The following is a 26,230-nucleotide window of genomic DNA, read 5'->3' on the forward strand; positions in this document are numbered from 1 at the left end:
GAGTGGGTAAGCTTGACAAACAAAACAACAACAGTACGTCATTACTGCCCACATGACACATTAGTGATACACAGCGGTTACATTTACAGAATATTAATAGCGGCAGTGTGATACTAAATTATGTGAACAATGAAGTATGCTGTAGTACTGTACTCCACTTACACAGAAACAAAGGCTCACCACCAATGGTGCATGTACATAACTGGGTAAATCTCAGGAAAGAAATTTCAGGGTTATATTCCACCCCAATAAAAAAAAATAAAAATAAATAAATAAATATATTTTGCTCGTATTGTAACAATTAATTTCAGGTCAATTAATTTTCCTTCATAATTATCATCACCGTAAAAGTGAGAAAGAAAAAAAAAACTCCTTACTTTAATGTGAAAAAATCTATAGTTATGTTGAAAAAAAAAATCACATTATTATAATGTACAAATATTCATACGAAAGGGGAGAATTTGATTACATTTTATAAAATTATAAAGTAATGTCTAAAGAAACAAAAAATAAAACCTAAACCTTAGACAGAATATTCTTTTCTTTTGATTTTGGGGTGAAATATGTCCCAGACATTTCTTGATGGTTCACATGAGATTCACCTCACTGTTCATGAGTCTATTCACTAAAAAGCCTTCATTTAAGCTTTGTCTGTAATGTGTAATCCAAACATTGAAAGATGTAGTCACTTACTAATATAGTAAGACATACCTTGTTATAATAAAATCATAGTCCATAATACAAAACTAAACTGAGAACACTGGTTATTGTGATCTCAACAATTATTAAAACATGTATAATGACTTCATAAAGACAGAACAAATGAATGGTTTAAAAGAATTAAAAATTTTAAAAGAAATAAAAATAATCTATTTCTTGAAAATTCCAGAGATGTTGTATAAAGTAAAAGCTAACCAACACTTACATAGAATAACAAAAAGCAAAGTTTGCTAACTCACCCGGTCTAGCCTCTTTGATTCTATGTGTCTAAGCAGCTGCTGTCTCCAATCTACTGGCATTTTGGAGGTTGGGTCCTCTTGTTTTTGAGGGACAGGTCTCATCTTCATGTCCGCTTCAGGACTCTTTTCAATGCATGTACTAAGATTGTAATCTGAAGGCAATTTCTCCAGCAGTGCAGCCATGGTGGGTCGGGCAGACACTGGCCTTGCCTGAGATGCCCCATATGTCTCTGTGCTGTAGCTCCGTGCAGACAGGGGGCGACGTTGTGTCAGACTCTTGGTTGGGTAACCCAGGACTGGCTTTTTGGGTTCTTGATAAGAAGTGTAATCTTCCTCATACCTACCATTCCTCTTGTGGAACTGGGTGTCAGTGATGGTAGACAAGCTGTTTTGTTGTTCCAGCATGCTCTGCTGGGGCCTATTGTAGTGCTCTGCCAGCTGCAGCTCATGGTTCTCAGCTACTCTGCGGAAGAGTGCCATCTCTGTTGAACTTACCAGAGAGTCAGCGCGCCTCAGGAAACCCGGCCTGGAGCGCTGAGGCTGGACTGAGAGCTGTGGATTGATGGCATCATCGGTGACTGCAGTCTGAGCAAATGAAAACATCTGTTCCATTGGTGGATAGCCTCGGTAGCCTCTTGGGCTCACAAGTTCCTTTGGTAATGTCTTCCCAGGTTGGTTTACATATTCAGGGGCATTGGGGAATGGCGGAGGAACTCTCCTCTCCGCTTTCATAACATCCATGGCTCCTTGTGGGTTGAAGCTTTGGTCAAAATGGTAAACTTTCTTTGGGATGGCAGGCTTCTGTTGTTGAGAGCTTTTCAAACCAAAGCCATCCAAATCATCGTCCAGCATTGGGACAGATTGGCTCCTTGACATGCTCTGTTCTAGAGGTATAGGGAGGTCTGCTCTATCAACACTTCCCTGGTGTTCTATGCTAGAACGGTAGCTGTCCAAGGGGATGCTGTAAACCTTGTATGACCCAGTATCAATTTCATCTATGCTCTGAGATTTCTTAAATTTCGCTTTTACCTCCTTCATCATTGGCGAAAGTCTCTCAGAACTCTTGCTAACAACCAAAGTGCCTAATCTGTTCGGTTCTTTTATACCCTGGACAAGCGAAGAAATGTTGGGATGACCTCGTCCCATCCCTGAGTCTGTAGAGTCCAGAAACCCCCAAGCTCCAGTTGAGGGAAAAGTGCTGGGTAGTTCTCCCATCTCCTGTTCGAAGTCCTTACGATCAGGATTAGGGCTGTTGGCTGGAGTCATTTCCAATTTGGAAGGGAAAGCTGTCCTGTCCTCGAATGGACTGGGAGTCCTCGTCCAGTTCTGCCAGGGGTTAGAGGGAGGAGGCACTTCTGTTTCAGGGGTGGTGCGAACGGTGTGGAAAGTGTGTTGTGACTGATCAAGCTCTAGAGGAACTCCCACAATGCGCTCTTGTCTCATGAGAGGCCGCCGGCCCTGTGCCATTGAGGCACTTCGAGGCTTTGAGCCTAGCATGGGGTTTCCAGCACTGCTGCTTGGAGTGTCAAGAGGCGTCTCCTCTGAGACAAAGCCTGTGTTATCATAGTGGGGGGCGTTGTTCCAGCTGTCGAAGGTGTCGCTGAGTGGCCGCCTCTCACCTCGCTGCTGCAGCGTGCCGGGAGGAGGTGTTTCCCTCTGGCTCAGAAGGGGCTTACTTTCAATAGGCTTCGGAAAAGACTGAGCCAGCCTGTTAATGTATTCAGACAAAATACTTTTGATAATTTATCAGAGCACATATAAAAAATATGTGCAAACAAGAATATGCCCATGGACTGATATGACAAACATATTCATGATCATAAAATTCTAACTTAGAGATCGGGAAAGTGACATGTCACTAAGTTTTGTCTGAATATATGAACTGATTCAAAAATACAATTAAATACATAAATGCAATAACTTGAATACACCACTTCTGTAATTCTATGAAGTTTTCCATTTTGGAATAATATATTTTTTTTGTTACAGATTTTTTGCATTGCCCCCCCCCCCCAAAAAAAAAAAAACACCAGGAACCCCTGTAGACCCTCATGTCAAAACCTTAATATCAAGATACTGACTTTACATGCAAAGCATTGCAATCTTAGTAACTGTCAAGTTTCTTGTATATTCCTTTTTGCGACTGATTTTGCAACATTTGAGTACAGCCCAAATTTATAAGGATGTCACTGCCCTGACAGAACCTCATTGCTCTGTGTATTTTGCTTTATTTTAGCTGATTTTAACAATATTTTTACTTGATGTCTTCATGTAATCTTGGGAATAAATTATTGAAAATTAAATTTAACTGGGTCTACAACTCTGTTAATAAACCCTATATAGTCTACTTTATGTTAAAATTAAAAAAGTGTTGAAAATGTTGTTATGGTTGACTGAACTGCTATCCTCATCAAACAGATTTTCAATGTTTATCGAATTTTGCCCATGTGATACTTCTGCAAGTTTATCTAAAGAAATCTCTCAAAGAGCTCTTCTGAAAATCAGGCGGTGGAAGGGGTGATAATTGTAAGTTTTCCAGCAGTACTTATATATAATTAATCTTTACTGTGAGCAACAGAAGTGGATTTTCAGTTGCCGATGACATCAAGAGTCACACTGCTGTGCGTGACTTTGGCTGAAAAAGAAATTGTGATGTGAGGAATAGAGACATTTTAAAAGAAACAAATGCCCAAATAAAGCTCACGTAGAACTGTCTTCAGTTTTCTTGTTAATTAAAATGGAGAGAAATATGAAATTCAAAATGAAAACCTTCCATCTAATAAAAAAGCAAATACAGGATGCCGGCAAAAAGGCAGAGATTTGATGGATTACAATTTGCTAGAATACATTTTGGATACATTTAGAGATGTTTATTTCAAAATGATAATTGCAAGACTATTACAAAAACACAACATACGTTTTGGGCCACCCAAAAGTCAGTGAGCTGGATATCTAAAGTGTTTGATCAGCTGTCATGTCATATGAGTGCACAGATGGTCTATTAGTTCATATAAATGAATGGTGGCAGTAATTAAATTCTTGCCAACCTGTTAGTCCAGTGAGTCTGTGATGGCCCCTCTTTCCCAGATGTTTGCAGATTACTGACATTTCCAGGATGGTTGGAGGAGCCAGATGATCCCTGGGAGGGCGAGTAGTCTGAATAAGTGGCAGATGATCCGCTGTTGTTTAAACAATGCATTTTGTCTGGCTCAGACTCATCAGTGGACTCTGAATGCATTAAAAAATGTAATAGGTATAAAGTTATACAAGGTAAAATAGTTTATATGCATGAGCAACGACTCTATTTTTGTCTGTAATAAACCCAAATTATTTATGCTTCCCTCAACAACACTGATTTCCAGCGTTCCCCAGATCAGCATTCTCAGAAGGATTTGAACTTTAGTAATAAACATCAAAAAAGAAACAAAATTTCTTGAAGAATGGATTTAGATGAACATTGTCAGAACCTAAACCTTGACAAATGCATTTTGAGTTTAATGTTGTGCTGAAATGGAAGTAGCGACAAGTCTTTTCTTCTGTATTATGATGTACATCTGACCGAAACACATTATCAAAAAATAAATATAGGGCAAGGACTTGCAAGCTTGCAGCCTATTACAAGAAGTTTTAGCAGACTAAATAATTGGAGAAGTCTGGAATACATCTGTAGATTGAGTTAAGATATTTTTATAAAAAATTTTGAGGTCAAATAATTAAAGGCCGTGTTGCAAGGTTAATTTCTTAACGAATTTGTGCAATTTGCCTGTTGGTAATAAACATTTAAACTGTTATCCATTGTATTTTATGTTGTTGGGTTTCACAAAATGGAATATAATACGAAAAAGTAGGTACTATCTTAGAGCGGTCTCCTTTCCCCCACAATGCATTGCATCACGTCACGTTGGGGAGAGAATTTAGCAAAGCCTCCTTGAGAGCATTGAGAGTGACTAAAGAGAGACAGGTAGTAGACGAGAGTATTCAGATAGTGCAGATTATAGGTAAATACATAGATATATATAGATAGATAGACTACATATATAGATAGATAGATAGACAGATAGATAGAGATATCGACCAACAGCGACCCAAACGAACTCGCTTAACTACAGCACAAGCTTTCCAGCGCAGTTTCCATGGGACAGCACCACCCACACACGCGGCCAAGTTTGCAACAACATTTTCACCGGAGGAAGAGATAAATGCTTCGAAACGTCCATATAGCTAGCATGATGCCTTTTATTTCTAGATGACAAAGACGAAGTTTACCAGTACAACGACACTATGACAAAGGTTACCGGTACTTATCTGAACTAACGTCATGATCACTGCCACTGGATATAAAGAAAACGTTGATTTTTTTTTTCTCTACTCAATGACAGTAATAAAAAAAAAAAAAAATATATATATATATATATATATATATATATATATATATATATATATATATATATATATATATATATATATATTTGTATATGTGTGTGTGTCGTTATTGTGCACTGCTGCTCGTACTAGACTAGCTCCAGTGCTCATTGCTGTGATGCTAAATGATAGCAACTCACCAGGACACTTCACCAACTCTCCACTCATTCTCCCCACACCATGCATAGGCTTTGATGGACATCAGTTCTTGGCAATTCCTCATTTGACCTCTTACGGCTGGCTCGATCGAAATTACACGGCTACGTCATACATGTTGGCTCTTGCCACCTCTTCCTCATCCCAGTCAGTCGCGTTCTTATGCTGCGTTCCAGGCAGGTTTTTGAGCTTGTAATCACTATTTCATACCACTACTACCGACTTTGTACCGTTCCAGGCAAGTTACGCCAAACTTTCTGAGCGCAAGGAATTGTAACTAGATTATTTATTTTATTGCAACGTTACATTGACCTAAAATAATTTTTTCAACGTGTACCACTTGCATAAACACTGCATGCGTAGGCAGTATTATTTGTAGGGGCTGTCAGTGTTATTTCGCGTGCTGTGTGACCTTGTAACTCGGAGTACATCGATCTAGTACGAGACACGAGTTCACGGGTGGGAAGTCACAGGTTTGATTGCCGTTCCAGTGCACTTTCATGGGTTTAAGGTTGGAAAAACACGGGTTACGGGTTGCCAGGAACGCGGCATCATACTAGGCTGAGGCTACCTTTCCTCAACTTCTCCCCAACGTGACGTCATCACCAAGTTGCGTAAAAAAACTTTAATACCAAAAACTAAAAAAATAGGTATTTAAGACCATTTTTGAGACATTTTAAAAATTATATACATATCTTGAGTGATTTATGTACCCATTAATCGAAAGTGGTGGTTAACCTGCAACATGGCCTTTAATTGTTCTCAATAATATCAAAAACATTCATTTAAAAAATAGATTTTATGCTGACTTTAACTTACAGGCTTCTTCGTCTTACTAACCTTTCTTTTCCTTGCCCAGTAACACAACCTTTGGTTTGTACATTGACGGCTCTACCAAAGTCGGCCTCATGTCAGAAATTCGGATATCATTAGGGGAGCCTCCCATGGAATCCTGGAAACACAAGTGCCAAATTTGCAGTGAATTAATAATATAAAGGAATGAAAAAAAAAAACACAAGGGGAGTGGGGTGTGGTTTTCCTGCAATCAAATTATACTCTTTCTTTCAAATACAGAGATTGAGCAACACAACATTTTTTATTATAAAATATTAGGTGGCATTTATAATCCAATTTAAGGTCAATATGTCAATATATGTCAACATCGAATTATATTGAAAACTGTTGCTATACTAACTGCAAACATTTTAGCTGTATGAAAATCTGTTTGCCTTATTGCATATTATATAAAACTATATTAGGCAGGATCTTCTTTTAGAAAAACTAAGCCATTAAGATACACATGACAGCATAAAGTTGAGATTCCAATAAAATAAAAAAAAATCAGTAAGCTAAAACATGAAATCCCTCTGCAAAGACACATTAATGTAGCAAGTATTTAGGCTATGTAAAGCTTTTACACTATATTGAAATGAATAATTCTTTACAATATGCCAAAAAACAAAAAAAACAAAAAAAATCTTTATTACAGTATATTACAGTGACCGTTCCATGATTTTAAAATACAAACACTGGCCCAAAATTACCTCAAAGTTAAACAAAGCTGAAGCTGAAAAATATATTAGAAGTAACAGAGTGAGATCTCACACCCCAACATTCATCATTAGTAATATATAGACCGTTATGATTCACAGGCCTTGTCCTGGCTTGTCTGGTCAAATCCCCCAGGAGCAAATCAGTTTTGTTCAGCTCTCTCACAGCTGTCTATGGCAAAACTCACACCTCTCAGACCTGACTGTACATCAGCAGGCTGGCTCACACAACCGGCAGCAGAGCAAGAGGGAAGTCATATCAGAAGATTCTCTCAGAACAGCCGCCTCTCCCCTTTTCTGCCTTCATCTTTTCACTCATCTTGTCTTTTTTCTTCATTGCTCCATTACAACCGTTCAAAAGAAATGTGATTGTGCGAATTAATGCAGCAGGCTAATGCTTTCATACACTAAATTAATTGTGAACAAAATTCATGGGGGCCATCTGACGCATGTTTTGTAGTGTTCAAATGATACCAAAGACTTAGGGGAGCCAAATATTTGGGATAAAAGAGCACTTATACACTACCTTTCAAAATTTGGATTCAGTAAGACTTTAAAATTATTTTTATTCAGAAAAGACACATTGACTGTAAAATAAATTTATAATATTACAAAATATCTCAAATTAATGCTGTTGTTTTGAATCAAAAATCCTGAAAAACAGTGCCATTTCTTTATTATTCTTAATAATAAGAAATATTTTTTCAGCACCAAATCAGCATAGTAGAATGATTTCTGAAGGATCATGTGACAATGAGGACTGAAGTAACGGCTGCTGGAAATTTTGCTGTGCCATGTGCCTTTTAAAATATATTAAAGTATTTTATTTTATATTAAAATAGTATTTTCTTATTGTATTTCAGATTGAATAAATCCTGTAAGAGACTCCTTTAAAAATATTTACATAATATACATAACAAAAATACAGTCACAAAATTATTTTTTCTTTTGAAAGTTTTTGTTCATTTTCCTCTAGAAATAAAGATGGAATTGTTTTTTCCCACCTAGTAGTTGTTATTGACTAGGGCTGAACGATATATCATTATTGTATCTATATCTAGATATGAACTTTCAAGATGTTAATATCGAAAAAAGCAATGATATAGACGATATAGATTTCCCCTCTCCGCGCTCGCCCTGCATACAACTCTGGCAGTCACAACAAACATCAGTTTTACGAGTGCCCTTGAATGCACCGCTAAAGCCAGCGTGTGCACACTACCAGGGACTTGGGAACTATATTGTGAGAAGGGGGGCGGCGTTTCCATGGTGATGCGTAATTGCTTGTAACGTGACACACCGCAGCAGCAACAGCGCTGAATGAATGATGATCTGCTTTAATATCATTTTTCCTTTTTTATTCAGAATATTCATAAATGTGTTAGTTATGGCATGAAATATCTGAAATTCCGATTGTCAAATACATGCAAGTGGAAGTATATTGTTGTTTAAACACCTTTATAACAATCACGTTAGTTGAGCTGTATGCGCGATGGGCGCCGTCGTGTTAGTTTGTGCCGCAGACGCAGTTCAGAGAATCGGATCTGTTGAATTTACAACCTCTATGTTTACAACACGTGAATTCATCCACTTCTCCCGAAATACTTAAAAGTAAGTGGCTGGTGAACTGTGAATAGAATATGTAAACACTGAAGTTACTTACACAATGTGTATCTGATATGAATAAAACGTGTCGAATTATAATGGAAAGGATTATTATTACCTCTTCCATAGACATCAGTGTGTATTTTACAAACTCTAAATGTATTGTTCCTCTTCGAGAACTCGAGCTGCGTCGAGCGCTTTTGGGGAACGCCTTTGGCAAGAACAACTCTGAATATCTTGTGCAATCAGTCCAATGGAAGAGCGCGGCGTCACGGCCTGGGTGACGCAGCGACCAGGAAGCTATAAAGGCACCTGCCACACAGCTGACTTCAGCTTCGCGTCTTTCAGCAAGCGCTCTGTACGTGCATGTCTAAAGTCTGTCTTGTGAGTCTTATTTATTGTTGTCTGTCCCAATAAACAACATAATGCCTAAGAGCAAAGCAAAGACACAACATTTGGAGGGCGATTCCAGATCGCCCTATGGATTGTTTGTTCCTGCCTGACGCTCCGCCTTTCTTTCTCCGAGGAGATTGATACAGAGGGCGTCGGCGAGCTTTTAGTTGTACAAACATAAAGTTGCATAAGCATATACAATAAACAGTGTTATGCCTAACATTATACAAGCAGCTATTTATGTCTCCGCGGGGATTAATATTGTTTGTGTGACTAATTATTCGCGCGCTGTCGAGGCAACGCGTGTATTTCATCATTTTCAGTTTTGATGTGAATTTTCCATACCCGACCGCTTGTCTAGGTTGTTTAAACTGCATTTAAAAAAGGAGGAGTTAGTTCTATCACTTCAATGTGTACTTTGTCACAATCTAAACCGTGTTTACTTGTCTGATTGTTTTGATTTTATTAAATTCTAAGAAATTTAATAACTGAGAAGTTAATATATCACTTCAATGTGTATTGTATCACAATCCAGACCGTGTTTACTTGTCTGATTGTTTGATTGTTTAAAAATTCCAAGAAATATAATGACTTTGAGAAGTCAGCACTTCAATGTATACTTTATCTCAATCTAGACAGTGTTTACTTGTCTGATTGCTGAATTTCATTCGATTCTGAGGAATCTAATGACCGTTATCTAACTTCAAGAAGTTCAATATATCACTTCAATGTGAATTGTATCACAATCCAGACCGTGTTTACTTGTCTGATTGTTTGATTGCATTCAATTCTGAGGAATATAATGACAGTTATTGAAAACGTGAAGTTAGATGTACTGGAGGGACTGCTGGGTGGGAGCAGCCCCTCCATGTACAGACAGAGCAACGCTCTGGGCCGACGACTTCTCAGCCTAATCCCAATCTGATGTCAGGCTGGGAGGTCCACGGCCAAGAAGTCATGACGCATTTCAGTCACGACTAAAGAGGGCGGCCCCTACTGGGGTAGAGCGGTGTCCACCTCATCATACGGTGCCCGTCTAACCTCAGTGCCCTCGGGAGGTGGGTCTGCCAACCCTGCCAGAGTTTCAGGGTGCAGCTGCTTCAAGCGAGCACTGCTCTCAGTTATTTCCGCCCGTGAGCGTAGCGGAGCTGAGACGCTCGCTGCCCCTTCGGGGGCCTCTTACACCAGAGGTCAGTCTCGAGGGACTGATTCCCTTAGTACATCAGTTAGCAGCGTGAAAACTGCTGCCAAATGTATCTCAATGGGTCCTGCACACGGTAGAAAGAGGCTATCGCATTCAGTTCGGCCATCCACCGCCGACATTCAATGGGGTTACACCGACAGTAGTCGGCCCACCTATCTAGGCGTAGTATGGGATTCGACCACGATGCAGGCACGTATGTCTCCTGCTCAGATCCTCACATCAGTCAAGAGAGTCAAAGAAGGCCAGTCACTCACTGTGGAGCAGTTTCAGAGACTGTTAGGGCTCATGGCAGCTGCGTCCAACGTGATACCTTTTGGTCTCCTGCACATGAGGCCCCTTCAGTGGTGGCTCAAGACCAAGGGGTTTTCCCCGAGGGGAAATCCTTTCCGAACTATTTAGGTCATGCGGCGATGCCTTCGTGCCTTAGACATATGGAAGAAACCTTGGTTCTTGAATCAGGGCCCGGTGTTGGTAGCTCTTGGTCGCCATGTAACGCTAGCGACAGACGCGTCCCTCACCGGTTGGGGTGCGGTCATGAGTGGCCACCCTGCCCACGGTCTGTGGAGCGGTCGCCATCTGACATGGCATACCAGTTGCTAGCTGTGCATCGAGCATTTAAATATTTCCTCCCAGACCTGAGAGGTCACCATGTGTTGGTGCGCACCGACAAGACATTGGCGATCTCTTATATGTCACCAGAGAGATCGGCATCCGTGCCCCTTGTACAAGCTGGCACACCAGATCCTTCTGTGGTCCCAGGACAAACTCCTCTCGTTCGGAGCAGTGTATATTCCTGGGAGATTGACTGTGGGAGCAGACATACTGTCGAGACAGGGGCAGAGACCCGGGGGCTTCACTCCAAGGTGGTGAAGTAGATATGGAGAGTTTTTTGGACCTCTTTGCGACTCAAGAGATATCGCAATGTCCCCTCTGTTTCTCTCTAGTTCATTCAGCTCCTCTGGGACTGGACGCTATGGTACAGACCTGGCCGAGGCTTCGTCTGTACGCTTTTCCCCCTATCGCTCTGCTCCCGGGAGTTCTGTGAGTCTTCTATTAGTAGCCCCGTTCTGGCCGGGCCCAGTGTGGCTCGCAGATCTGATCTCTCTCCTCGACGGCTCTCCGTGGGTGATTCCGATCAGAACAGATCTGCTCTCTCAGGCGTAGAGCAAAATATTCACCCTCGCCCGGAGTTGTGGAAGTTGTCTGTGTAGCCCCTGAGGGGGCACAGCTCATAGTTTACAGTCTCCCAACCGAGGTTGTTGAGACCCCCACACTCCAATCCAGAGCTCCCTCTACGAGGAAATGTACGCCTTGAGGTTGAAACCCTTCTCCTCATGGTGCAGAGACCGCCAGCTTGACCCTGCTAACTGCCCAGTTGGGACAGTTCTGGAGTTTCTCCAAGCTAGGCTCTCTGCGGGGTTAACTCACTCCACCTTAAAGGTGTACGTGGCGGCCATAGCTGCTTACCACGTCCCTTTCAATGGTCAGTCAGTGGATAGACACCCCCTAGTTACACGTTTCCTCCACGGTGCGCTGAGGCTGAGACCTCCAGTACGGTCCCGTGTTCCCCCCTGGGACTTGGTTGTGGTGTTAGAGGCTCTTTGTAAAGCTCCATTTGAGCCGATTCATGAATATTACTGTCAGGCCCCCTCGGTGGCCCCTACCTACTTAGACTTTGCCCCTGGTATGGCGAAAGCATTTTTATACCCTCAAGCGGGTTACATTCCTAAAGTTCCCTCTGTTACGCCACAACCCATCGTACTGCAGGCCTTCTGTCCTCTTCCCTTTCGGGAGCCAGACCAGGTGAAGCTAAATTGTATGTGTCCAGTTCGAGGACTGGACGCATACGTCCACAGAGCTGCTGTGGAGAAAACCTGACCAATTGCTTGTTTGCTACGGTCCTCCTAAAAAGGGTTCCCCTGCCTCTAAGCAGACCCTTAGTCGTTGGATAGTCGAGGCTATCAACGAGTCCTATGAGTCCTCTGGTCTTCCCCTTTCTTTGGGAGCCAAGGCTCACTCTACACGAAGTATGGCTGCCTCTAAGGCCTTTCTACCAGGTGTGTCCCTCTTGGACATCTGCAACGCTGCGGGGTGGTCCACGCCCTCTACATTCGCCAGATTTTACAATCTTGATATGCAAGCCGCTCCTGGCTCTTCTGTCCTCTCGCCTTAGCTGTGCTCTTCGGATACGCACTAGACAGGGGTTTGGTAGTCTGGCAGCGTTGGCACATTGTTCCCCAAAAGCGCTCGACGCAGCTCGAGTTCCCTCGAGGAACGTCCCTAGGTTACGTATGTAACCCTAGTTCCTCGAGGGAACGAGACGCTGCGTCGCAGAGCCATACTCCCGGCACCCCTGCTTGCGCTTGCTTCCCTACTTGAAGCTGAAGTCAGCTGTGTGGCAGGTGCCTTTATAGCTTCCTGGTCGCTGCGTCACCCCGCCCGTGACGCCACGCTCTTCCATTGGACTGATATTGACTGCACATGATATTCAGAGTTGTTCTTGCCAAAGGCGTTCCCCAAAAGCACTCGACGCAGCGTCTCGTTCCCTCGAAGAACTAGGGTTACATACGTAACCTAGGGAAGTTTTTTAGTACTTATGTGAATTTATTTTTTGAAAATTAAAATAAACAGTATGTGGTTGAAAACACTGAAAAGTTGTGATATATGACAGCTCTGAGTAGGGCTGTCACTTTTAGTTCGAAAATCGATTGCACAATCGATTGGACCAACCAAAAACGTTTTTCGAAAATGAACATAGGGAATCGATTTTAACCAAATATGTACACTATTAATTTTAAAATAATTAAACAATTAAAAAGATAGTAAAATGTAACAAAACTCACAAACAAGCAGAAAAAGAAAAAGAAATCTGAAAGTGCAGAATGCCTTCCAAGAGCTAGACAGAAAATACCAGCAATTTTAAGCTCCTGTAAGACCCAGTGACATCGAAAGCGACCTCTTCGTCTGGCGTGAATGATTTCAATGTAAAGACGCGTTTACACGCATCTGGAGGTCTGAGTTATGAGTTATGAAAAGGACCATTGCAAGCTGAGAGCGACTGGCTTTTGTGGTGGAAATTGGCAGTAATACCCTCACCTTGCGCAGCTGTACCTGAGTGTCCCTGGGACATCAGTGCGATCGGAGCACGTCTTCTCAACAGCTGGACATATAGTGAATAAAAAACGCTCTGCTCTGCACTCCGAAAATGTTGATCGACTTGTTTTCCTGTCCAATGAATTACAATTACGCATTACAATATGCCTACCTAGTGTCGGTTACATTCAATAATAAAACACACATGGCCTGTTCTCAAGTCCATTTTAAAGTTTCATTTTTTGAACAGTTTTTTTAAATGGATTGAATCATTATTAAAAATAATCTTGGAGATTTTTGAATTGCCTAAATCATAAATGAAGCCTGCAGTGATGTTTTTCTTTTGTCATGGCAGCCGTCCCCTCTGCATATATATTTTTTCGAGAATGTTGCACTCCTGTTGCCGTTTGTTATTCTTCACGAAACTTCATGCCAATAAATAAGAAATATTGTTGACTTGTGCTTTTCCAGTGCTCTCTTTATGTTTGTCCGTTATTTGGCGTTGAAAAAGGAAACCTTTTTTTTTTTTTTTTTTTTAGACATGGAAAATCGATTTTACAATCGATTCAATGAACACTTATGTCTTAAAAATCTAAAATATTTTTTTTCACAACAGTGACAGCACTATCTCTGAGCGCGCCTGTCTCTGGCCGCACCCCAGCCCCCCCCTGTTCCAATGTCTATGCACACTGTATAGACAGCGGATAAATTAGAAAGAAAGAAATGAGTGCGGGAGATAATGCGGCCGGTGGCAGTGCAGAATCTGACTTGGTGCCAAAACATAAATCATCTTCCATAATTTGGAAGTATTTTGGATGCAGAAAAGATGATGTAAACCAGAGTGACGTGTTGTGCAGGTCGTGCTTAGCAAAATAACATGTAGTCATATCATATCGATATCGAGATATCTGGCATGAAAATAGAGATATGAAATTTTGTCCATATTGTTCAGCCCTACTATTGACTATATAGTGTTTAGACTATACAGAGTAATTATAATCTAGATTTCTAAATACTATTTTTTATTTTATTTTATAATATTATTCATTTATTGTTTACTAATATATTTTAAATTAGAATATTTCTTTGAAATGTCATAGGGACAGCAATTTTTTGCTGTAATAACAAATTTAAATAACACTGCAAGGTTGGACAGTCTCCATTTACCCTGTGTTTCGAGAAAACTGAGGTACTAGCCCCCTGTAACTCGAACGCTGACGTTATGCTTGAAACGGTTGGACTGGGAGTCACCAAATTTCACCTTTTTTTTTGGACTGGGAAACAAACCCATGCATCTATTTAGCAAACGTTTCACCCACAATGGGGGTGTCTGAGGAAATCAATTGAATTTGCTTTGAAGGCAGTTGAAATGAGCCACCCCATATGTTCAGCTGATTTTCTGCTGTCTGGTCTATCAGCCACTTACTATGAGGCAGAAACAGGAAGAGGAAGTAACGGCCAGGCTCGTATTCTCTGGCTGTTGAGGCTTGGGAACGACGCGATGTAAAGAAATCTAAGCAAAACAAACATACATACATATATACAAACAAACACACAAACAAAAATGGATTCTCATGGTCTAGAAAGAAAAGAATGTGTAAAAAACATGAGGATTATGGCACTGGTACTCCCAAGGTCCCGATAACCCTGATAATAATAGGAATATTTGTAACTCCACAGTTTAGACGGGGGTCTCTGAGACCATGGGGGGAAAGCAGTGCGAGGCCGAGCCGCGATTGACACAATACACCATGCACTCGTATGCTATTCTAAACAAAGAGCTACTGCAAGTGTAGAAAAGCCTTGCATCAATGAATGGATTATGAATGCAGCTGTGTTTGCTCGAGATTTATTATAGTTTACTCAAATCATTTTAGCGCTCCTGAATTCTAATTCATATTTTCAAATAGGAACCTTTAATGGATCCTCAGAGTGTTCTTGATATTTCCCGCTGACCTTTAGTTTTGTTTACTAAAGATTTCCAGCTGTATCCCGAGCAGTGCTACAGGATATAAAATTGAAGACTGAGCAGGAGTAAAAACACTGCAGGTCCAGATCTCGAGAAAGAATTGTAGAAAAAGTGAGTTAAAAATGAAGGACACTACAAAGTAACTGTGACATTCACCACTAATTGCACCAGCTCTGCTCTAATAATCACTGATCACTGGCAAAGTTAATGACGTGGACATTATCCTGTGTCCTAAACAACACTGCAGATCTGGCAGTTCGGGAGGGAGGTTGCTGGCTGTGAGAGATGAAACATTTGCACTGATCTTTGTATATTTTATCTCTGCAGGTTCAACGAATCTTTAACAAACACTCTCAGCACTACTCAACACTCTATATATACAGTATACATGCAACCAAACTGACCCAAGCACAGAGGAATGCCAATACCAGGCCTTCAAAAACAAAGAAATTACTGCCTAAATTTCATTACACACTCTCATCCTTCTCTTTCAAAATTATTGACTTTTGAAATCCCCTATTTGTTTTGCATCTCCAATAATTTATCATTATAATTGCTATGAAAGGTTAAAGGGAGCTTAAAATAAGCTGCAATCTCAAGATATTGCTTTGCATAAATATTTTAAAAGGATAAAGGCACCTAGCATTTAAAAGAGAGATGATTAAAAGAGAAAACTCGTCATACTTCCGAGCTCTCAGTCAGATCCTCTTTGTCATTGCGTTTTGGGATGTCAATGGCTGAGTTGAGGATGACGCCTTGATCAGACATCGGTGGTTTCGAAAAGTCTTTGACCTCTCGCTCTGTCACCTGTAAAAGAATGCTCACTAATCTGCAAGTGTCTCATGATTCAATGACAAAATAAATTGTGACTCCAAAGTAATGGATATTTGAGTAATAAGCCACAAGGCTGTGCATTACAGTCATAATTCATTTAACCCTGGATAACCACCATAACACAATGCCTCTGATCGTAACTGCAGCAACATAAGACACAATTGTTTAATAAATAGTTCTTAATTTTTTTATATAATATAAGTATGATTTAATAATATTTATAATAATATAAGAAAAATATATATTTATAATAATATAATACATTAATATAAATATTTATAATATAATAAATTAATATACAACTATTACTATTACATGTGTTACAATTATTGTAATAAACATCAACATGTATTTAAAAAAATAAGTAACACTGTCACTTAAAATCAGGAATCCATCTTACAAAATGTGTTTTTGTCTTATCTTGAATCACTATAGTGCAATTATAATATGTTTTTATATCTGGACTATTCTAGATTAACCTCTGCAGAGTAGCCCAGTACTTGCGTGACTAATCATATACAGACACAGAGTGAAGTTGCTCCGACTTTACATTGCATATTGTACATTTAATTTGGCATACCAAAAAATTTTTAGGATCCTCGGAATCCATGTATACACTCACTGGCCACTTTATTAGGTACACCCACACTGTAAAAAATTTCTTGTTGTTTTTACAAAAACTTTTTGGCAGCTGTGGTTGCCAGAATAATTTTGTAAAAATACAGAAAACTGTAAACACATTTACGTCAAAAACAGTTAATTTTACAATATAAAGCTGTAATTTACAAACAAGAAAATGTGAATATAAACCAGTAAATTCAACAACACACAAAATTAAATCTGTTTTGTACCTTGAAAATACTGACAACCATCATAATAATAAAGATGGTACTGTATAAGAGAAAGCCACATGAAGTATCAACGCTCATCACAAGTAGCTTCACCACAAGCAGAAGTATATATTAACATATAGAAGGTGCACATTTATGGAAACACAAAACACCATCATGGTAACACACGTGATACTTAAATAATGCAAAAAACTTTCATTAAGCAACAGAAGATGTAACATAAAGCTCAAATGTACATAATTGATAACAAGAACTATTTAAAAACATGATTATTTAAACAAAATACTTTCAAACGTGGAGTGTCACGCAGAGAATTCTGGGAATATCAGTTTACAGTTTTAGACTGTAAATTATACATTGATTTGTTCTTTTTTTACTTCTAAAAGTTGTATAATTAACAGAATTTTACTGTAAATTTACATTAAATGCTTTGTTAGATCTTTTACAGTTTTTCCCTGTATATAGTACGGGAACTTACTGTTAACCTATTATCAGTTTTTTTCCGTAGCGTTTTTACAAAATTTTACAGTTAAAATTACACTTATTTTTTACAGTGCAGTTAGTACCGGATTGGACCACTTTTTCTTTTAGAACTGCCTTAATGTTCGTGGCATAGATTCAACAAGGTGCTGGAAACACTCCTCAGATATTTTGGTCCATATTGACACGATAACATCACGCTGTTGCTGCAGATTTGTCGGCTGCACATGATGCGATTAACCTGTTTCACCACATCCCAAAGCTGCTCTAATGGGTTGAGATCTGGTGACTGTGGAGGCCATCTGAGTAAAGTGAACTCATTGTCATGCTCAAGAAACCATTTTGAGATGATTTGAGCTTTCCTGCTGGAAGTAGCCATCAGAAGATGGGTACACTGTAGTTATAAAGGGATGGACATGGTCAGCAAAAATACTCAGGTAGGCTGTGGCATTTAAACAATGCTCAATTGGTACTAAGGGGCCCAAAGTGTGCCAAGAAAATATCCCCCACACCATTACACCACCACCACCAGCCTGAACCGTTAAGACAAGGGAGAATGTATCCATGCTTTCATGTTCTTTACACCAAATTCTGACCCATTCAATCTGAATGTCACAGCATAAATCAATACAAGACACATCAGACAAGGCAATGTTTTTCCAATCTTCTATTGTCCAATTTTGGCGAGTCTGTGTGAACTGTAGCCTCTGTTTCTTGTTCTTAGCTGACAGGAGCGGCACCCGGTGTGGTCTTCTGCTGCTGTAGCCCATCTGCTTCAGGGTTCGATGTGTTGTGCATTCAGAGATGGTATTCTGCATACCTTGGTTGTAACAAGTGGTGATTTGAGTTACTGTTGTTTTTCTATCATATATAACCAGTCTGCCCATTCTCCTTTGATCCCTGACATCAACAAGGCATTTTATCCACACCTCTGCCGCTCATTGAATATATTCTCTTTTTCAGACCATTCTCTGTAAACCCTAGGGATGGTTGTGTGTGAAAATCCCAGTAGATCAGCAGTTTTTGAAATACTCAGACCAGCCCATCTGGCACTAACAACCATTGCATGTTCAAAGTCACTTAAATCCCCTTTCTTCCCCATTGTGATGCTCGGTTTGAACTTCAGTAAGTCGTCTTCACTACATCTAGATGCCTAAATGCATTGAGTTGCAGTCATGTCATTGGCTGATTAGCAATTTGTGTTACCAAGCAACTGAACAAGTGTACCTAATAAAGTGGCTGGTGAGTGTACATTATATATATATATATATAAATTGCCCCAAGTAGCTAAATTGCAGAGACATTGATCTATAAATCCAGGTAGTCACTGTAATAAAATAAGTTAAAAAAGCATTACCTCCTTAGGAGCAATGGGCCACTTGGGCTCATACTTGTCTTGGCTGTGGAGCTCCATATTGGTCCCAGAAGAACATTTTTCAGTGTTGAGGGTGTGAGTGGTTTTACCCACCAGGTTCTGCACTGACTTCACCATGTTCTTTAGGTCTTCTGGGTAAGGGGTGGGATAGCGCTTCAGATTAATCTCAACCTGCAGATAGAGGGAAGATATGGAAGTTTATTCCTAACAAAATTAAACTGAAAATTAAAATGCCTAAAAAGATCAAATAATAAATCAAATTCTCAAAACAACTGTTCCTGTGCAGGTGCGACACTTTACTCTGCACTACATTACGGATTAAAAGAAGGCAATAAAATATAAGGTATACGGTTGTAAATGGGTAAATCAGTGTAGGATTGCACTGTGTGCTCATGTGCATGAATCAGAGTGTAAAACAGTGAGAGATCTTGAGGCAGGTGAAAAGAGTTTGGTAAATGGTGCATATTGAGGTATCGTGCATGCTTTTGTTGCTCCCGCTAGTAACAGGACAAATTATATATTGTATAAGGTGCCAAAACAATAGAAGGAGACAGGATTTCACTGTATATTGATACACACACATCTATCGGATTGTTCAGTTGTTGAAGGTCTTGGCGGCAGCTCATCCTGCCACGCAAAGATTTCCCTCATTTGTGCTTGTCACATATCAAAGCTCTGCCCATGCTACTTGATTGACATCATTCAATCAACATACTTGAAATCATTTGCAGTTGATTTATTATTTGCGATGTTCATTTAAGCATATGATTTTCCTTTTGGGGTTTCCATTTTAGCATTTGAATTATAATTTGAGTATATGATTTATCATTTGCAATGTCCGACAGAGCATTTTATTTTGTGATGTTTGGTTTGAGGATTCGATTTATAATTTTAGCATCCGATTTACCATTTGCGATATCCATTTGAGCACTAAATTATAGATTTAATTATGACAGGTTTAAAATCCCAAATTCAGTATCTCAGAAAATTAGTGTATTGTGAAAAGGTTCAATATTGAAGACACCTGGTGCCACACTCTAATCAGCTAATTAACACAAAACACCTGCAAAGCCTTTAAATGGTCTCTCAGTCTAGTTCTGTAGGCTAGCTACACAATCATGGGGAAGACTGCTGACTTGACAGTTGTCCAAAAGACGACCATTGACACCTTGCACAAGGAGGGCAAGACACAAAAGTTCATTGCAAAATAGGCTGGCTGTTCAGAGTTCTGTGTCCAAGCACATTAATAGAGCGGCGAAGGGAAGGAAAAGATGTGGTAGAAAAAAAGTGTACAAGCAATAGGGATAACCGCACCCTGGAGAGGATAGTGAAACAAAACCCATTCAAAAATGTGGGGGAGATTCACAAAGAGTGGACTGCAGCTGGAGTCAGTGCTTCAAGAACCACTACGCACAGATGTATGCAAGACATGGGTTTCAGCGGTCGCATTCCTTGTGTCAAGCCACTGTTGAACAACAGACAGCGTCAGAAGCATCTAAAGACAAAAAGGACTGGACTCCTGCTGAGTGGTCCAAGGTTATGTTCTCTGATGAAAGTAAATTTTGCATTATTTATTAAATTTTATTAAATTTAAGTAAATTTTGCATTATATCAGGCTCCCAAAGTCTGGAAGAAGAGAGGAGAGGCACACAATCCACATTGCTTGAGGTCCAGTGTAAAGTTTTAACAGTAAGTGATGGTTTGCGGTGCCATGAAATCTGCTAGTGTTGGTCCACTGTGTTTTCTGAGGTCAAAGGTCAACACAGCCATATACCAGGAAGTTTTAGAGCACTTCATGCTTCCTGCTGCTGACCAACTTTATGGAGATGAAAATGTCATTTTCCAACAGGACTTGGCACCTGCACACAGTGCCAAAGCTACCAGTACCTGGTTTAAGGACCATGGTATCCCTGTTCTTAATTGGCCAGCAAACTCGCCTGACCTTAACCCCATCTATGGGGTATTGGGAAGAGGAAGATGTGATATGCCAGACCCAAGAATGCAGAAGAGCTGAAGGCCACTATCAGAGCAGCCTGGGCTCTCAAAACACTTGAGCAGTGCCACAGACTGATCGACTCCATGTCACGCCGCATTGCTGCAGTAATTCAGGTAAAAGGAGCCCCAAATATTGAGTGCTGTACATGCTCATACTTTTAATTTTTATACTTTTTATTTGGTCAAGATTTCTTAAAATCCTTTCTTTGTATTGGTCTTAAATTATATTCCAAATTTTCTGAGAAACTGAATTTGGGATTTTCCTTAGTTGTCAGTTATAATCATCAAAATTAAAAGAAATAAACATTTGAAATATATCAGTCTGTGTGTAGTGAATGAATATAATATACAAGTTTCACTTTTTGAATGGAATTCGTGAAATAAATCAACTTTTTGATGATATTCTAATTATATGACCAGCACCTGTACAGGGCCAAAGAGGTTCACATTTCAATTCTTAAAGGGACCTTCACTTTTCCTGAGTTGTCCTCTTCTTCCTTCTTGTCCTCAAACTCAAATGCCACTGTCATCCTCTGCTGTCTCTGTTCCTCCCAGAGAGTGGGATTAAAGCTGTCACTGTCAGACTGGTAATCTGCAGCATGCAAACACACGTCCATCTAGTTTAAATCCAGTATATATTCCAGTAATAAATCCAAATATATAGTCAAAAGAAAAGAGAAAGCGTTGATTTATTCTTACCCTCATCGTGCCGGGGCTGCTGAGGAAACATGTAGTTGGTCAGGACTCTCTGTTTGGTCTCAGGGTGAGCCTCTGTTTGAAGGGGGATAAGGGCCTTGGACTGAATAACAAAAAGAATTGTTGTAAATACAATTACCAAATGAAATCAAATGTATTCAGTGGCAGCACTGAATTAACTGTTCATGCAATGTGGTTAAAATGTGGTCTTAATACTGTGTGGTTAAGACTTTGTACACAATTTAAAAAGGAGTTCCAGATAAGAACCTGATTGTCAGATAACCAGAGTGCAGCAAGATCTTTCAATTTAGTGAAAGTGAAGGGAAGATTCTTTAACCTAAAACAGAACATAAAGGATTAGTACATGAGAATGTAGAAAGACAAAACATGGATGGTAAAAGTCAAATGAGACTGCTGGAGAGAGTTATTTGGTGTAGTTAGATGTTATGAAGACCTGTGGTGATACACTTAAGATACCACATTAACTCAGGCACTCTAATGACTACACCGTGTTTAGTCTTGGTTAAGTTTAATTACTCTTCTTCCAGATAATCACAGTCAGAGCATTAAAACTGTCCACACAGCTCATAAAAAGCTTTCTTAATTAACCTGTGGGAACGACATGCACTTTTCTGATGTCAAGCCCCATTACTGTGCTATTATGGAAAATAATAAACATCCTTACTACTTTACACAAACCGACTGGGACTGTTCATCAAACCTATAAGACATTAGAAGAGGCACTTTCTAAACTTTAAGCAAATGTCATCTCATCTTTTATTCATTAAACAATTTTGCAGATCATGTGTTGGCACGAATGTTGACAAATGCGTGCACAGGGTGTAAAATGAAAAAAAAAAAAAAAACACCTTCAGGAACATCTGGTGTTACCTATTGTCACTTAGATTGAGAACACGTAGCTTTGTCATCTGTCCAATCTCATCAGGCAGAAACTCCAGTTTATTGGAGCGCAAGGACATGACCGTGACATTCCTGCAGTTTCCAATCTGCAGCACAGGACAGGATATGATAGCTCTGGTAAGATGCAATTTTGTCAGCTTTTTTTTTGTGTGTGTGTGTGAATATTAGCATTCTATCTTTCTCTCAGGTAAACTGACTCTTGTATTCTGTCAATACAGCAAGTGAAGGACAGCAGGACATCATCATGCATTTGGTTTTACAGATTTAGGTTGTCCTGTATTAAGCCACTTGAGTGGATCTCAAAATGTGGTAGGAAAAATATATATATCCTGTATTATTTTATAGTTTATAGTTTAAGTCTAATAAAGCAAACATTGTTACTTTGGGATTCTTTTGGGGTTAGTATATTTTTTTTAAGGATGCATTACATTTATCAAAAGTGAGTAAAGACATTTCTAATCTTACAAAAGATTTTTATTTCAAATTATATTTATTTATTTATATTTAAATTAAAGATGCATCATGGGTTCCACAAGAATATTAAGTAGCACTACTTTTTTTCAGTGCAGAAAATAATAAATGTTTCTTGAGCACCAAATCAACATATTGGAATGATTTCTGAAGGATCGTGTGATTGGAGTAATGGCTGCTGAAAATGAAGCTTTTAATTAAAGTTTTACTAATATTTCACATTACTGTTTTTTTTTTAAATAAATAAATACAACTTTCATGATTATAAGAGACTTCTTTTAAAATCCACAAACTTCTGAAAGTTAAAGTAAAAAAAAAATCTATATATATATATATATATATAAAAGCCATTAAGATATCATAAAGGTATTACATATTCACATAAAATCTAGAGACTCCAAAGTTTTAAACAATAGCTGGAAAAGTGGCTTTGTTAACAAGTAATTTCTGAGCCTGTTAATTTTTAATTTTTAATTTTTTTTTATTGTTGTAGACCAGCTTGAACATACCTAAAAGTCTTTAAACTTGTTATTTAAACTGGCATCCAATGTAAACCAACTTTGCTGGTCTATGATGTATTTTCAGAATAAAGAGAGGTAAAATATATAAAGAATTTGATTTCCCTAATTATTTCTGTAGAAAGTGCATAACACTAATACTCACCTCCCTGGGCAGCTCAGCCAGGAAGTTCTCATCGGCCGCAAATGTCCGAAGATTGTGCAGGTAGCCAATGGTGGGAGGCAGGGATTCCAGTTCATTACAGCTACAGTCAAACTCCTCTAAAAGTGATAAACTGGCAGATGAAAGAGAAAGCAGATGAGGAATGTGCAGTTATGTAGGGTTGCTTAATCCTCATTGAAAGCTTATTGAAAACACTTAATGAGATGATAAGATATCATGTGACAGCTCTTTAAAGGTCAGCAGATAAAGAATTAATTGCCTCTACTGTAGTGAATAACTCTTCTTTAAAAAAGTTTAGAGTGTAGGTTAAATTGCAGGTTTAACCAAAGTCTTAAAGGAATAGTTTGCTAATGTTTTTGCTCACCCTCATGTCATTCCAGCCCATATGTTTTTCTTTTTCATATAATGAAAGTGAATGAAGGTACTGGCTGTCAATCTTCAAAAAAAAGCTTTATACTGTAAATGTAGTTCATAATAATCTGTGCAGTATTTTCCAAGTCTTCTAAAGCCATACAAAAGCGTTTTGTGAGGAACAGACCTAAACTGATTTTATATAGAAAATATTGCTCTAAAAGCATATATAGCACCATCAGCATTAATGATAATAATTAAGTTATCATATACTGTAAGAAAAAAAAAAATCAATAGAAACAGAAAAGATACTGGTAATTTTCAGCTTGGACATTATCTGTTATGTAGGGCTACCCTCAATTAAAGATTTTTCTAGTCGACAAGTAGTCCTTTTTTTTAAGCAGTTAGTCGACTAATCGCATGTTTATATTAATAAACCATATAAATCATAATACTGAGCCTTTAATTGCCTATAGCCTATCAGTGCTTAAGTGCACAAATAAAACAGCACACTGGCAGAAGTAATGATTTTGAATGTGTCAGGGAAAAAACAGCAAGAAGACTGCCTTAATATTATAATAGTTCAGTGATAAACTACGGTTTTCTGTATTTTCGGCTGCAGTGATGAAGTAGATGACATTAAGTCGGCATCTCCACAGTGGACATGCATGTTTCAAATGGATTACATAATCTTAAAATATTTGTTTTCCATTTGAATTGGTTCAGTTAAAAGTAGACATTTCACTTTCTATAGATCTATATTTTTATGCCAGTCAAGCAAGCACAGAGTTTCGGTTCATTTTTTTCCGCCTAGATGGCAGAAAGCACACCATTTGCTTTCATTATTTTATAAAAACACAATGACAAGAGTATTTTAAGTTAAATGCAAGTGATCACACAGGTGCCTCCAAGTTAATTGTCATTCTTACACTTTTCAGCTTCCACACTCCACAAAAACACTTGTAAACACTCTGCACAATACACTTGTAAAACAATGTAATGTTGCTAATGTTTTTTTCTTGCGACTAAGCTACTAGCAAAATTTTGATCGTCTAAGCCACTTCTTGTCGACTAATGTTTAGTCTACTATTTGGGGGCAGCCCTACTGATAAGTTTTCAGACATTCACCCTAAAACTCAACACAATTCAATGCATAATTTAAAATGTGGTTAAAACACTTGGGAATAACCAATCTGCAAAATCCTTTCATATTAACACAAAATTTATGGCTTCAGAAGACTTGGACTATGCTGTAAAGATGACGCTTATGGTGCTATTTTCTCATTTTGGAACTTGACAGGCCCAGTTCCTGTTCATTTTCATCAAAGAAGAGGGACAGTACATTCATCAACATTTATACTTTAGTGTTCCACAGAAGAATAGAAGATTGGAAGAAAATGAAGGTGAGTAAATAATGAAACGTAACCTATTCCTTTAAAGCTGCGGTAGGGAACTTTTGACGCTCTAGCGGTTAATAAACAGAACTGCTTGCGTCTTGCGGAAGAACAACGTAGCCGGAACTACTTCTCTCTGTTTATGTCTATGAAGAATCACAAAGGTACTGGGTTACTCTAAAAGCAATCTAAAATAGTCCGAATATAAACACTTATTATAGGTGCACCCTAGTGATTCAGGACAAGCCAAAAACACGGTTTGGAAAATGGATTCATGGTGTACTCGCTTATTATATACATTTTTCTACATTTTGAACACAAACAAAGTTACGGACCGCAGCTCTGATTGGTTATTTTTTACCGGGAGCGATGGAGTTACTGCAAATGGCAACAGGACCACTGGGAGGAGCAAGAGGAGCTTGATTTTTTTCACAGATTATCTGTCTCATATTCTACTGTCAGGACATAATGACAGGTTTAACAAATATGTAAAAAATATTTTTTTACAAAAGTTCCCTACAGCACCTTTAATATGGAATTCACATTCTAACATCCCATTCAAATGTTTACAATGTGCACATAAACAAAATATCCAAGCTTAAGTACATTGAATTTAAGTAGGGTCAGTATCTATCTAGTATCATAATTTTTAGATGAGTTTTGTTAATAGAGTATGAGAATTATGAGTTATGTGGAACCATAATCTCCAAAAAAAAAAAAAAAATGAATTAACAAGATATGTTAAAGGGACTGAAGATGAATTTAATAAATATGCTGCAATACAATTCTGGTGTTTGTAAAAAGCACTCTTATCTTACAAAATACTGGGC

At 38.8% G+C, this 26,230-nt stretch overlaps 1 protein-coding gene across 7 annotated transcripts in view; it reads right to left on the bottom strand.

Moving 5' to 3' along the window:
* LOC128015601 (leucine-rich repeat-containing protein 7) overlaps window positions 1-26,230 on the bottom strand; it is a 125,610-nt gene that overhangs the window by 10,649 nt on the left and 88,731 nt on the right. For 6 of the 7 annotated variants that reach the window (XM_052599570.1, XM_052599575.1, XM_052599569.1 and 3 more), the window contains 11 exons: window positions 23,638-23,767; window positions 22,474-22,589; window positions 21,850-21,919; window positions 21,586-21,685; window positions 21,354-21,478; window positions 18,874-19,062; window positions 16,036-16,158; window positions 14,809-14,895; window positions 6,378-6,489; window positions 4,007-4,187; window positions 960-2,667 (listed from right to left, as the gene is read on the bottom strand). In XM_052599570.1, the coding sequence (XP_052455530.1) occupies window positions 960-2,667; window positions 4,007-4,187; window positions 6,378-6,489; window positions 14,809-14,895; window positions 16,036-16,158; window positions 18,874-19,062; window positions 21,354-21,478; window positions 21,586-21,685; window positions 21,850-21,919; window positions 22,474-22,589; window positions 23,638-23,767 (2,941 nt within the window). The remainder of the gene's footprint in view (window positions 1-959; window positions 2,668-4,006; window positions 4,188-6,377; window positions 6,490-14,808; window positions 14,896-16,035; window positions 16,159-18,873; window positions 19,063-21,353; window positions 21,479-21,585; window positions 21,686-21,849; window positions 21,920-22,473; window positions 22,590-23,637; window positions 23,768-26,230) is intronic. The other variant, XM_052599571.1, reaches the window with a different exon arrangement.

This window comes from Carassius gibelio, chromosome A6 (assembly GCF_023724105.1).
Source record: "Carassius gibelio isolate Cgi1373 ecotype wild population from Czech Republic chromosome A6, carGib1.2-hapl.c, whole genome shotgun sequence".
NCBI lineage: Eukaryota > Metazoa > Chordata > Actinopteri > Cypriniformes > Cyprinidae > Carassius > Carassius gibelio.